Source organism: Mastomys coucha, unplaced genomic scaffold, assembly GCF_008632895.1.
Source record: "Mastomys coucha isolate ucsf_1 unplaced genomic scaffold, UCSF_Mcou_1 pScaffold7, whole genome shotgun sequence".
NCBI lineage: Eukaryota > Metazoa > Chordata > Mammalia > Rodentia > Muridae > Mastomys > Mastomys coucha.
The window spans coordinates 54,560,068-54,575,260 of NW_022196913.1; the positions used below are offsets into that span (position 1 = coordinate 54,560,068).

Genomic DNA, 15,193 nt, shown 5'->3' on the forward strand with positions numbered 1-15,193 from the left:
TATATATATATATATATATATATATATATATATATATATATATATATATTGTGTATGTGTATGTATGTACTCTGCCATTGCCATTCAGTCAAGTTCAGCTCTTGGCACAGCAGCAGCTATCTATGAGAACCTGGGCAGAGAAAAAAACCTTTGTACTCCCAGTTCATGCCATCTGTGTGCTCTGATGGTGGATACCGCTTCTGATTACAGAGGTGCAGCTAGGGAGCCTGCGCTTTGTTCTCCTGGAGCTGGAGTTACAGGCAGTTATGAGCTGCCAACATAGTGCTGGAACTGAACAGTGAGTGCTCTCTGTACTCCTGAACCCACCCTCCAGCCTTGAGAAAGTCATTTCCTCCAGAGATGTGGCCCTGGTAGGTTGTGCACACCTCAGTGAACAACACCACACCCATGTGCATGGTGTGGGGTCCAAGAGATGAAGGAACAGAAGGGAGGAGTGGATATCACCTAAGAATAAATAAAAAAAATACATAAAGTACAACCTCAACTGACTACACAGACTAGTCTTATAAATGTTACTAAGTAAAAGAAGCAAAATAAGAGAGTATAAATCACAAAGCTACATTTCCATGAAGTTCAAAGTCATACAAAAAAGAAGAAATAAAGCTCAAAACTTGGCAAAACACACCTATGGAGTTAGGCCTCAGGACACTGATTCAGCATGATTTGCAGGAAGAGTGCCTAGAGGACTCTGAGGGCCTGTGAGGACTGTTCATAGGGACACTGCCACTTCCAGCAATGTACTAACTAGTTCTCCTAAGAACTGTTTGCTCTTCTGAATGTTTATGATGTCTCAATAAACAGGTGTTTTTAAATGACAAAATATCAGTCTAGTCAACTAAGTCTATAAAAACATGACACAATTTTTTTTTTAATTGAAAACCTACTATGTTGCAGGTTTGGGTACAAGCACTAAAGACCTTGTTCTCAGGGAAGGGTGGACACATTTTATACAAAATTTACATAAACTCTAGATATACTGAGAGAAAATTCAACGAAGCAGCACAGGAGAGGTAGCTCAGTGTCTAGAGGGCCCAGGTCCAGTTTCCAGCACCACATGGCAGCTCAGAACTGTCTGTAACTGCACTTCAAGGGGATTTAGCACCCTCTTTTGACCCCTATGGGGACTAGGCACACACATAGTACACATACCTACTGTTACATCTTAAACCCAGAGTGGCTGAGGTGCCTATTTATCAGAGTGGTCACTAGCTGCCAGGTTCTTCCTACATCTCTCAGTCTCTTTCTGTTATAGCTTACAACTGGCATATCCTGCCCCCACCCTAAACTTCCCCAGCCCAGGTATTGGTCTGGGCTTCCCTCTCTGCAGCTGTCCCTCACTATATAATCCAATCATTTTTGTTACCTGGTCTTTTTGTCTACCTTCATGATTAAAAAACAATTTCTAAGTCTAAACTTAGAAGACAACCACAGGAAATTTAAAATGTTGAGCTTGTGATTATGATAATATTAGTAGTACTTTACTAGAGCTAGATTAATGGCTTATCAGAACTCCACTGGTTAATGTCAAAACTCTGAGCTTTTGAAGTCTTAGTATAAGAAAAGCATAGAGAGAGGGAAAGAAATCTGGAACATTTTTTATTCCTTATATACTTTAAAAGATCTAAAGTCCCACAGTCTTTACATATTAAAAAAGTTCAATCCATTTAAAATGTCCAATATCTTTTAAAATTCAAATTCTCTTAACTGTGGGCTCCATTAAAATACTTTCTTCCTTCAAGAGGGAAAAATATCAGGGCACAGTCACAATCAAAAGCAAAACCAATGTCTGGGATCCAACTCACGATCTTCTGGGCTCCTCTAAGGGCTTGGGTCACTTCTCCAGCTCTGCCCTTTGTAGCACACATCTTGTCTTCTGGGCTCCAGATGCCTGTACTCCACTGCTGCTGCTGTCCTGGGTGGTCATTGCATGGTACTGGCATTTTCTAAAACACTGCTGTAACTAGGCTTCACCAATAACCTCTCATAGACTGTCTTCATGGTGCCAAGCCTCAACTCCTTTGCATGACCCCTTCAGTCCTGGGACATCAATTGCAAACTGAGGCTGCACCTTCACTTATGGCCTTCCATGGCCTCTCACTGTGCAGAGCCTCAGCTGCTCTTCATGACCCTTTCATGCCTTCAAAACCAGTACCACCTGGGTGACTCTTACACATTACCAAGTCCTGCTGCAGCACAAGGCACAACCTTGGCTATCTTTGGAACACAGTCTCTTTGTGCTCTCAGAAAACACTTCCCAGAAGATGTCACATCAATGATGCTGGTATCTTCTTAATCACCGCTAATTTCTTAGCTCCAGCTAACCAGCATCAATAGTCCCAGTAATGCAAAGTTTTCACTTTAGTAGTTCAGGTATCTTGTTAATCACAGCTGATACTTCAGCCCCAGCTAACCAGAACCACAGAATCTTCACAATCAAAACAACATGGCCCTGATAAGAGTCTTTAATCTTCTCTCTGAAATTTCACAGCCAGGCCTCCATCTTCTGCACTGTTCTCAACATGATGTTCCAAGCTCCTACACAACATCCCACAGAGTTCTTAACCAATGGCTCTTCTAGCTCAAAGTTCCAAAGTCCTTCCACAGTCCTCCCCAAAACATGATCAGGTTGTCACAGGAATACCCCACTATGCTGGTACCAATTTGTCTTAGTCAGGGTTTCTATTCCTGCACAAACATCATGACCAAGAAGCAAGTTGGGGAGGAAAGGGTTTATTTGGCTTACTTCCACATGGCTGTTCATCACAAAGGAAGTCAGGACTGGAACTCAGGCAGGAGCTGACGCAGAGGTCATGGAGAGATGTTTCTTACTGGCTTGCATTTGTAAACTTGTATTTACACACCTTAAAATACTTTCTTAGACCCTCATAATTTACCTAAGCTTTCATATCCTCAGATCCTTTACCTACATGCAGGAAAAACACTCATACATATAAAACAAAACAAAATTTTAAAAGAAGCATACAGGCAGATTTCTAAGTTCGAGGTCAGCCTGGTCTACAAAGTGAATTTTAGGATAGCCAGGGCTATACAGTTTAGAAACCCTATCTCAAAAAACTCCCACCCCTCAAAAGGAAGATGCGTACATAGAAGAATGGGGGAGGCCTAGTAGATCCTGTAAAAGTCAGGAGTAAGGTTTTAGTGCCACACATAACAGTGGATAAGATCACAGACTTGTGTGAGGTGAAGCAGGGGGCGCACCTCACACGTGCATGTATCTAAGGCTACAACCGCAGTGGAAGGGACACTATAAAACTCTACCCTTCTGGGTAAAAAATGAATACAAGCTGTATGCCTGTACCCCAAGTGGTTTTAAAAAGCCCTGTGAGGCAGCCATTCATTGAACTGAGCACAGGGTCCCCAGTGAAGGAACCAGAGAAAAGACCCAAGGAGCTGAAGGGTTTGCAGCCCCTTAGGACAAACAACAATATGAACTAACCAGTACCCTCAGAGCTCCCAGGGACTCAACCACCAACCAAGGAGTACAAATGGGGGGACTCATGGCTCCAGCAGCATGCGAATAGCAGAGGATAGCCAAGTCGGTCATCAATGGGAGGAGAGGACCTTGGCCCTGTGAAGGTTCTGTGCCACAGTGTAGGGGAATACCAGGGCCAATAAATGGGAGAGGGCGGGGTGGCAATCATGGGGGAGGGGGAGGTGACGGGTTTGTTTGTTCTTGTTGGTTTTTTGGTTTTGTTTTTTTTTTGGAGGGGAAACTGGGAAAGGAGAAATCATATGACATGTAAATAAAGAAAATATCCAATTAAAAAAACAAACAAACAAACAAAAAATCCCTGTGAGGAAGCAAAAAACAAAAAGCTGAGGCCAGGACAAAAGGGCTTTTAAGAGGAGAAGACATAAAAACTAGCCCCTGAGCTCTGGTATAGGCCCATATAGCATGACCTATTCAAAAACAAAAAGAAAAGGTATTCATCACAATTTTGAAAGGTACTATTAAGAAAATAAAAAGACAAAGTACACTCCTGGGAAAATGCACATATGAGTAGGTAACTGTTTTCAAAACAAAGAATTTTCAAAAGAATGGTGAGAAAATAGTGAGGTCACATAATGTAAAAAACACAGAATGAAACTTTGAAGAGAACAAATGGACAGCAACATGTAAAGATACACAGCCAACAATCAGGTACATGAAACAAATATATTAATATATTCTAGTGGAGCTTAAAAACAGAAAAGAAAGAAAAATGACCAAATGTTGAACCAGGCATAGTGGTATACACCTTTAATCTCAGCACTTGGGAGGGTCAAGAAGATCATAAATTCAATACCAGCCTGGGCTAGTGAGAACATGTCTCTAAAAAGAAAAAGAAAAAAGAAAAAAGAATCCACTTCCCAAATCAGGAGGAAATAAGCAAGTACTGAAGAGGATATGAGAAACTGGAAGTCTTGCATGTTGCTAGTGGAAATGCAATGCAGTACTCACTTGGGAAAGTAGCTTCACAGTATCTTAAAAGTTAAACACACCCTTGCCACACAACACAGTACTATTTCTCGGTACAGAGTCTACAGCAGGAGTCAGCCACCCTTTTCTCAAAGGGCCTAATAGGAAATGTGTCTGGATTGGAGGGGATATGATTTTTACCTTAATTACTCTATACCATGTCAGTATTCCACGAAATCAATTATAGACAATATGTAAAAGAATGGGCATGAATGTGTTTCACTAAGATATTTCTTCTAAACACTTATTAGGCATAGTTTGAAATGAACCATACACACCCAAGCACTGTACCAGAAAGACTTGCCATGGTGGAATCCCAGGAAGAACTACTACTAACACAGACATGCAGAAAGGGACCAGCTGCTGCTGGAGTAGAGGCATGCAGCCTCAACATCCTGCCAGAATCAGAGACTTGAAGGAACTGAAGGTAAGACAGCAAAGCAATGAAAGAAAAAACATTCATGGCTATCAAAAGAGAAGGTCAACCATCTGCCTCTGAGAGAGGCCCAAGATCACTTCTGATGCTAAGACAAAGAATAACTGCTTCTGGAAGCAGAGCAGCAGTGAAAACCCTCTGGTTCCATGGAAGGAGCAAGGCCTTCACTGGGCCTGACCCTACACAACACTGATCAGTGGTGCCATGTGTCTACAAGATAAGGCAAGATGGTCAGAATTTTAGGGCAGCCTGTGTAACAGAGTGAGACACCCCACACACACCCTATAACACACAGAAAAATAATAATCCTAAAGCAGAAAGATGCCTCAGCAGTAAACAGGAAGGACTTGAGAGGACCAACATGTGGTTCCAGGCACCCAAGCCTGGGCCTGTAACTCCAGCTCCAGGGCATCTGATGCTACTGCCCTTCTGAACTCATGTGAACACACATACATGTAATTAAAAAGAATAAAAACATATATCTTCAAAATAGTACTAATAATAATCCCAAATATAGTTCAACTGTTTATTAACACTGAGTTAGTCCACCACATTAACAACATAAGAGGTTGGCACAAGCCACTCAATATTTGCCTCAGTTTGTTTTCGCACAAGCAATGATTACCACTCAACCAAAAATTATGAGACAAAATTTCAAGAAAAATTAGCCCACAACAAACTAATCAGCAGACCCGGACTCAGAATGATTCAGAGATTGATACTTGTTAAACAGGAGCTCTAATATGGCTTGGCATGTATTCCCAGCTACTAAAGAGGCTAAGGTGGGAGAGTGAAAGTTAAAACCAGCTATGGCCACATATAGCAGCAACCCAGTCTCAAAACCAAAGTTATGATTAGCATAGTAAAAGCTAATCAGCATAGACATAAAGTGACCTTTTCTCATCTCCAAAGGCATATATAAACATATATGCAGGTGAAAACACCTGCACATACAATTTTTAAAAAGAAAACTATTTAATATGTATTTAAAGACAGAAAACAAGCCGGTGGGGGTGGGGGGGTGGAAGGGTGGAGCACACCTTTATTCCCAGCACTTGGCAGGCGCATTTCTGAGTTCGAGGCCAGCCTGGTCTACAGAGTGAGTTCCAGGACAATCAAGGCTACACAGAGAAACCCTGTCTCAAAAAAAAAAAAAAAAAAAAAAAAAAAAAAAAAACAAAAATTGTAAAGAAAAATTTAAAACCCATGGAGTAAAAATCAACCACAAGGCAACAGATTTGTAAATCAGGAGCTAGAGAGATGGCTCAGTGGTCAAGAGCACAGCTATTCTTTCAGAGGACCCAGGTTCAATTCCCAGCACCCACATGGCAGTTCATAACTGTCCAACTCCAGTTTTAGGGCATCTGACACTCATGCAGACATAAATGCAAGCAAATCTTCAATGCACATAAATAAATAAATACATAAATAAATAAACAAACAAACAATTTTTTAAAAATTTGTAAAACAGCTCACCTAGATGCAAATTCACTTAATTCTGAATATTCTGTGGGCTCCATTATTATGCTGAGGTCAGTTATAACAGAAGATTTTTTCTCTTCAGTCTAAAATAAAGATAAAAAGTTTATTTACAAGAGCAGACTATCTTTAAGAAGATTTTAAAATATGCAAATAAGAAATTGACAAGAAATGATAAGATATTGGCTATTTGTCAAGTAAATTAAATGATACATTCAGTACTTACTAAAACTTAAAATGATTTCCAAATTCATTAAATTGAATATTGATACCATAAATATTAGGAGAAATGAAATTTTATAAACTTCCAACCAAACAACAGGGAAATAACTAGCAAATATAATTACATAAAAATTGAAATTATCTGTAGGGTGGTCATGGTGCATACCATGGCTGTCCTGGAACTCACCACCAGCCTGGCTTCAAACTCACAAAGACCCACCCGCCTCTGCTTCCCAGAGCTGGAATTAAAGGAGTGCATCAGCATGCCTAGTGATGTTCCAAAGACATTCTTACAACTCAGATTTCTTTTTTTAAAGATTTTATTTATTTATTATATGTATACAATGTAGCTGTCTTCAGACTCTCCAGAAGAGGAAGTCAGATCTCTCTTTACAGATGGTTGTGAGCCACCATGTGGTTGCTGGGATTTGAACTCAGGACCTGTGAGCCACCATGTGGTTGCTGGGATTTGAACTCAGGACCTTTGGAAGAGCAGTCGGTGCTCTTAACCACTGAGCCATCTCTCCAGCCCCTACAACTCAGATTTTAAAGACAACATAATTAAAAATTGGACGAAGGACTTGAATAGAAATTTCTCCAAAGCTATATACAAGTAGTAATCTATTGATGCATAACATACTGTTATCATTGTCCCTTAAGTAAAAATATATATATATGTAAATGTGCATATATATATAGAGAGAAACATATACACACACATATATACAAACATGCATACACACATATTACAGTATGGATTCTTTTTTTTTAAGATTTACTTATTTTATATATGTGAGTATACTGTCACTTTCTCCAGACACACCAGAAGAAGGCATCAGACCTCATTACAGATGGCTGTGAGCCACCATGTGGTTGCTGGGAATTGAACTCAGGACTTCTGGAAGAGCAGTCAGGACTCTTAACCGCTGAGCCATCTCTCCAGCCCTACAGTATGGATTCTTGTAAACTTTAGATATGCTATCAACTTTGAAATAAGGTATCTCAGCTTGCCATGTTGAGTTGGCACTATACAGAAATTAATAGTCATATTGGTCTGGAAATGTTAAGTTTAATTTTTCCCACTTGTTAATTGCCAGGGGTTAATCCACTGTATTAAACATGTAAGTTCTTACCTATGTGGGTCTAATCAGACTCACAGAGAAAATGCTGGACATACCGTCACTACCTTGTAGTTCCATTTGACCTAGTAACTGCTTTCCTAGTCATACAGCCAAAGAAACAAACAAACATATCCACGGAAACCTTCCCACGAGTGTTTACACAGCATTAGTCAGAACAACCAAAAGAGAAAACAACTTCACCAACTGAAATGGACAGAAAGCAGTACATCTGCATATGGGATATTACTTCTGCCCCACCAAAGTACTAACACATGCTATAACAAGATGAGCCTTGAAAACATGATAGATAAAAAAAGAAGGCAGACACAAGAAACCAAATGTTATGTGATTCCATTTCCATGAAATGTTCAAAGTAGGAAATAAATAAAGAGCAGATTAATGCTTCCTTAGGGCTGAAAAAAGAGAAAAAAACTAAAAGGTTTATCTTAATGAAGCTTTATTTTAAAAAACTATTTTAAAGAAAAATTAGGTATGTTGAAGCACTGTGCCCTTGTAGAGAATCTCCGTTCAGTTCTTTGCTTCTTCATGATGACTTAAGACCTCTTTCATGCCAATTCCATGGGATCCAATGCTACCTCCTGGATGCCCTGGGCACCAAGCACAGACATAGCATACACACACATAAAGTAAAATAAGTAAGTAAAGAAATAAATACAGTCTTTAAAAAAGAAAACATAGAAAGGTTAGGGGAAAACAAAACTTCCTCCCTCCCTCCCTCTCTCCCTGCATATGTGTGTGTGTGTGTGTGTGTGTGTGTGTGTGTGTGTGTGTGTGTGTGTTAGATTTTGGTCTTTCACCCATCGACACAGGCAAGTCAGTTTGGGATTCAGTGCCCTGACCTGCACATCTCTTACAAAGTTGTAGTTTCTGCTTAGCCAGCATGAAGCTAACTTCATCCCTGCCCTGCCACTGGCCCTGCTAACCATGTCACTTGTACATTGATAAATAAGGGAAATCGCCTTATAAACACCCCTGGTCTCAACATCCTTGCAGTCTGAACAGGTCATTTTTTCTATCATGTTTTTTTAATAGAAGGTCTCAGTGGATTTCTTGTAATTCAAGAACTATGAAAAGAAATCCCTAAGAAAGGGGCCCTAGAGTCAGGTATAGTAGCTCATACCCGCAATGCCAGCATTCATGAGTCCTGAAGCTGGAGGACTGGCACAAGTAAATGGCCAGCCTGGACTATACAGTGAGTTCTAAATGAGCCTGGACTCAGTGTGAGAGGTCTCAACCTTATCCCTACCATTTCATCACCAAAAATATTTAGAAAGATACTAGTTTTGCAAACTGTATATACTTCTAAAACAGGAGTCAGTTTCCCATAGGCAATAAGGGAGAAAGTCAGTGGTTAAACTGCCAGGTGGTCAAGTCAGTATGAGTAGGTACAAAGAACAAGCAGCATGACGCAAAACAAAGCTGCAGACCAGCAACAAATACAGGGTGAGCAACTTGCAATGGTAGCCAAAGTTAGCGGCAGCCAGCAGATCCAAGAAGGTGGGCAGCTAATAAAGAAACTTAAAAATGGACAGAAATGGGCTCCAGTGAGCAATCACTACCGTAACTGGGCAAAGAGCATGTGATCATCATGCAGAGCCTGCTGGCTCCCCACCTGCTTGGCCCAAGGATATACCTACAGAATGAGCAAACTGCAACAAAAATTATCTCAGTCTCTGCCAAGTTTTTGTCGTAAGCCCTAGAAGAAGCCACTGGTCACACAGCTTCGCACTTTCTGCCTTTCTTGAGGAATTCTCTAGCTTTTCTATAATGTCTCATTTTTCTTTAACAAATCTGCATTCTGTCTGCAACTTTATCTAACATTGACATGCGCTTTAAGAACTTAAGACACTCCCATCTGAGTCGCACTGCCCCATCTGGGTCACATCACAGTTTATTTTGTTGAAATGAAAGAAGATAGACAAGAGCCCACTGTTTTGTTTCCCTGCCTTGATTTTGGAATCTGTTTATATTAATAATGAGGTGCTGCCGAGCATTTAGAAAGTATGCACAGCTTCTAAATTAAAAAAAAAAAAAGACTTAAGACACTGTCTCAGGTTGACTTTTGGTCACTGTTGATTAGTAGTCAGTTACCTTAGTTCTTGGGTCAAGCCAAGAACTTCTTGGGCTGAGAGATACTTTCTTTGCTTTCAAATATCTGCACCATCGTGAAAGATAACATATTAAGATTTCAATATTTGGGTTAAAATATTCAAATAAATGGGTTACTTTTAAAGCCTGTCATGATAAAATTAAATTATCTTCAAAAGTGCCCACTTTTTAGTATTTTCGTTTCATGGATAGAAGTTATATAAACACCCTTTAGCATCCTACAAACTCCCACCCATCTGACTTCTACTGCAAGGACTATGGAAGGCTAATACTGTGTGCATGCTTGTTCTGATGGTCTTAAAATGCTTCACAAACACTTCATTCAGTGCTGACAACACCAGGCAGTCAACTGGAGGAAATTAATTCTATGTTCCAAACACCTTTGACAAGAACTGCATCAACAGAAGCAATGACTCATACTCTCTACATAGATTTTTCCCATCTTTGTTTCTAACATTCTACTAATAGAACTTAAGGGTACTGTGCCAGTTAGTTTTATGTCAACTTGATAGACGCTAAAGTCATCCAAAAGGAGGGAACCTTAATTAAGAGAATGCCACCATATGATCTGGCTGTAGGCAACTTTCTGAATTAGTGATTTGTGGGGGAGGGCCCAGACTACTGTGGGCTATACTACCCCTGGGGTGGTGGTCTTGGCTACTGTAAGAAAGCAGAAATGAGCAAGCCATGCCCAAGACAGTAAGCAGTATCCTCCATGGCCTTTCAATCAGTTTCTACCTCCAGGACCCTGCCCTGCTTGAATTCCTATCCTGATTTCCTTCCATGATAAACAGTGATATGGTCGTGGTGTTTTTATCACAGCAATAGTAACCTTAACTAGGGCTGGTATTTTGGTTCAAAACTGTACTAATATTTATTTGGGACAAATAAGTATTTATAAAACTGAAGCATGTTATTTAAATCTTTTAATTTTCTGACAGCTAAATGTCTCCCTCTAGTGGACTGTTTGATTTTAGGGAAAGTTAATAACCAACACATTTGTCTTTATTTTTTCCCCTAGCAATCTACATATGCAATAAGCAGTGTAATGGCAGCACACATCTTGAATCCCAGCCCTTGGGAGACAAAGGCAGGCAGATCTCTGAATTCGAAGCCAGCCTGATCTACAGAGCTAGTTCCAGGACAGCCACAGCTACACACAGAAACTCTCAAACAAACAAACAAAACCAAAATAAACAAAAACCTTTGTTTTAGGTTTCTTTTCTGTTGCTGTGATAGACACCATTTTCAAAAGTAACTTGTAAGAGGAAAAAAATATTTTACAATTTCAGGTCACAGTTCATCATGCAGGGAAGTTAAGGCAGGAACTTATAGCAGAAACCATGGAGGAATACTGCTAACTGCATTGTTCTCTGGCTTGTGCTTACCTGTTTTTCTTATACAGTTCAGGACCATCTGCCTAGGGATGGTGCCACCCACAGTGACATCCATATCCATCAAAACAATCCCCCACAGATATGCTCCCAAGCCAATATTATCTCAAAATTCTCTCTTCCTTCCCAGTTGATTCTAGGTTGTGTTAAGTGGACACTAAAAACTAACCAGCACAAGGGTAAAACCATTTTAGACGATATCTAAATTACCAATCGAATTTATATGTACATTTCCATTGACCTAGCAATTCTTATTTTTTAAACATTTATTTTAAGTTTACAAGTGTTTTTCCTGCATGTATACCATATACATTCAAGCAGAAGAGGACATTGATTCTTTGGAACTGTAGTTTCGGATAATTGTGAGCTATCACGTGGTGTCAGAAACTGATCCCAGGACCTCTACAAGAGTAACAAGTACTCTCAACTGCTGAGCCATCTCTTCAGTTTCTCACCTAGAAATTGTATAAAAGACTTCTAGTACCTACACAGTAAGTGTGGCAGCACATGACGGCATACTACTCAGGAGACTGAAGCAGATGGAACATGAGTTTAAGGTCAAATTGAACAAGGTTCATAGCAAGATTTTATCCCTCTATACACACACACATAAATTCCACTAAAGTAAAAAAACAAAAACAAAAACAAAAAACTTCATTTTATCAGAGTTCTAAGTAACAAAAATTTTAAAAAGGCCTTTGTCCCTCTTTTTCCAATCTATAACTGTAACTATTGACAAGGCCTATATAATTGATCCCTCAGGTCCGATTAATTCCACAGCTATCTGCAGGTCTTTCCAACGTCTTACTTAACAGTGATTCTTTAAGAGTCATAAAATTTAAAAGGCTCAGAGAGACAATGAGTACTCTCAACAGAGCCAAGGAAAACATACTTTTCTGCAGTGCATTATTAGCAAAGTCAAGCAGTCATCAAATGCCTGCATAATTTAAAAGTGAACAACAATACAGTCTCTTTGGAGATTCATTTGCAGTATTCAGTCTTCCAAAGAATGCTAACAGTTCTTTCATATTTTTCTGTATCCCTAAAGTACATTAAGGCAGAAAAACCCATTAGTTGTGCCTAACACTTTCTTGCTCTGAATTTCTGTGGTCTATGGTGATAAAAGTATGTAACTTAAAGTGAAGTTAAAATATTTTATTTTGAATCTTAAGCCAGCCCCACTAATAAGAACACAACCAATCTTTGGACACAATACATCCTGAAAAGCACGGCTCCACTGAACTCCTCACTCAAATCAAATATACTCAACTGGATTTGTGGACAAGTCTTCCTAGTACAAAACTTCTTTTGAGATAAACCATGAAAGACATAAACACCTATAAAGGTCCTAAGGCCAACAGGATGCCAGAGTCAATTCCCAGTCTACAATTCTAGACTATAGAAGTCCTAAGAAGCTGACCTGTCTTCAGTCAAAGTTGACAAAATAGATACCACCATGCAGGAAAACAGATAGTATAACACCATTCTGAGGTAAGGATCACACTAAAAAAAAATTCAATTGCTCAGTCTATATATTTACAGTAGGAAAAAGCTAAGAGGTCCTAGGTCAAAAACATGGGGGCCTTAAAACAGCCCATCCTGAATGACACTATCAGTTGGGGTTCATGCTCCAGTCTAGTCTTTAACAGACCTCTCCATGGTCATTTGTACTACCTCAGAGACCCTGTGAGAGTTGGTGCCCATTTAGGAACACCATAACTCACATAAGATCACTCACCAAGTATGCCTTGATACGCGAAAATGCTAACTGTTGTGTGAGTCAACGTTCCAAGAAGCAGCCACACCTCCAAGATGAAACCTTTCACAAGACTGATTAACTGATTAAAGCTTCAATGATTACAGAGTTTGGAATGTTTCAAGTCCAGGGCCAAATTACAATTTGTCTTGGGCTATCTTTAGTTTCCCAAATTGCCATTCCGTGCCCTCCTGTGTACTGAACCCAACATTATATGGCTAACATATAAAAGCCTTTTAGAATCTATCCATTTTTTTTAATGGATGAGTGCATGTACACCTTCATGGCAAAAGAGGTCATTAGATTCCTTTAGTCCTAAGCAGCCATATAGTTGGTGGAAATTGAACTCAGGACCTCTGGAAGAGGTGCCAATGTTCTTAACCGCTGGATGAAACATCTCTTCAGCCCTAGACCTATTAACTTTAAACAGACTACTAGCTTTCACCAACCTAACAGCTAAGAATGTCATCAGATAGCATGTGAGGCTTATAACTGAGATCTCCCCACTTTAATGTATCTCTTTTGACATGAGAAATATATTTTTGAATCAACAACTGTATTTTGTTCAACTTTGAAATGTCACACTGTAGTTTCTGGGTCACACTGGTAATACTGAAGGGTGATACTGAAGTGAATGAATGTCTCTGTCATCAGATGAAAAGTAGATATTCCACAGCCCATCCTTAGCCTGCCCCAGGCCAGTGATAGCAAATGGCACTGGCAGCCAAAACTCAAAGTCTAGATACCGGGCCCTCATCCTTGGATTGCTTTTATTATTCAGCTCTCTGACAGGGTACTGACTTTATCCACCTCATCACCCAAGACCAAAATAGTCTTTCTATCCTTCCTGGCTCTGTTCTTTGTACAAATTTCTTATAAACCCAGATGGCAAAACCAACCAGTTAAAACTTCTGCTATCAAAGCATGTGTCTCAAAATTATGGCTAGATTTGAATCTTTTCAGAGGTAGCCTCTGGCTGTTGAGCCTGTTCTGTTTCACCTGCTCTATTTCAACCAATAGGGTTCTATGTGATCATTCTGTCTGCTTCATCACCTTAAAGAAAGTTTAGGACGAGCCAGGCGGTGGTGGCGCACACCTTTAATCCAGCGCTTGGGAGGCAGAGGCAGGCGGATTTCTGAGTTCGAAGCCAGCCTGGTCTACAGAGTGAGTTCCAGGACAGCCAGGGCTACACAGAGAAACCCTGTCTGGAAAAACAAAACAAAACAAGCAAGCAAGCAAATAAACAAACAAACCAAAAAGAGGAATCCTGCCTTATGCACTCCCCCTCATCTCAACCACTGTAATGGCTATGTGTGAGAACTGTTTCTAATAGGGAAAAAAATCTGTTATCACCACAAGCTTCAGTTACCTCAATTTCCAGAACCTCAAATTCCAGCTGAAATGTAACCATGTTGCAATTTCCTGATAATCTGTGTCTCCATAGAACTTTCTTTGTATCTGTTAATTAAAAAATGAAATACTTTAAAAGAATATTTTTCTTCAATACTTTTTTTAAAAGATTTATTTATTTATTATATGTAAGTACAGTATAGCTGTCTTCAGACACACCAGAAGAGGGTATCAGATCTCATTATGGATGGTTGTGAGTCACCATGTGGTTTCTGGGATTTGAACTCAGGACCTCTGGAAGAGTAGTTAGTATGGCTCTTAACCATTTGAGCCATCTATCCAGCCCTTAATACTTTTTTTTTTTTTTGGTTTTTTGAGACAGGGTTTCTCTGTATAGCCCTGGCTGTCCTGGAACTCACTGTGTAGACCAGGCTGGCCTCGAACTCAGAGATCCGCCTGCCTCTGCCTCCTAAGTGCTGGGATTAAAGGCGTGCGCCACCATCAATACTTTTTTTTTTTAAAGGTAAAATTAGAGTTTTATTTTACTTAAACTAGTTCAGCCTGCACTGGTTTTCATAATACAGTGAAATATAAACATCTTCCTATAATATTAACGTAAAAGTACTTTTGGTGCAATCTTCAATACTTTTTTAAGTGAATATCTACTTGTGCATAGATGTATGAAAGTATACATTAGTAATCACTTTTAAAAATCTGGAAAGGAGGGCAGTGGTGGCACACGCCTTTAATCCCAGCACTTGGGAGGCAGAGGCATGTAGATTTCTGAGTTCGAGGCCAGCCTGG

General features: G+C 39.8%; 1 protein-coding gene across 1 annotated transcript in view; it reads right to left on the reverse strand.

The window, feature by feature from the left end:
• Nucleotides 1–15,193, reverse strand: part of Cenpp (centromere protein P) — a 201,543-nt gene that overhangs the window by 181,605 nt on the left and 4,745 nt on the right. Inside the window, exons 3-4 of the mRNA XM_031358270.1 lie at nt 14,409–14,497; nt 6,414–6,502 (exon numbers count right to left, since the gene is read on the reverse strand). Coding sequence (XP_031214130.1) covers nt 6,414–6,502; nt 14,409–14,497 — 178 coding nt within the window. The remainder of the gene's footprint in view (nt 1–6,413; nt 6,503–14,408; nt 14,498–15,193) is intronic.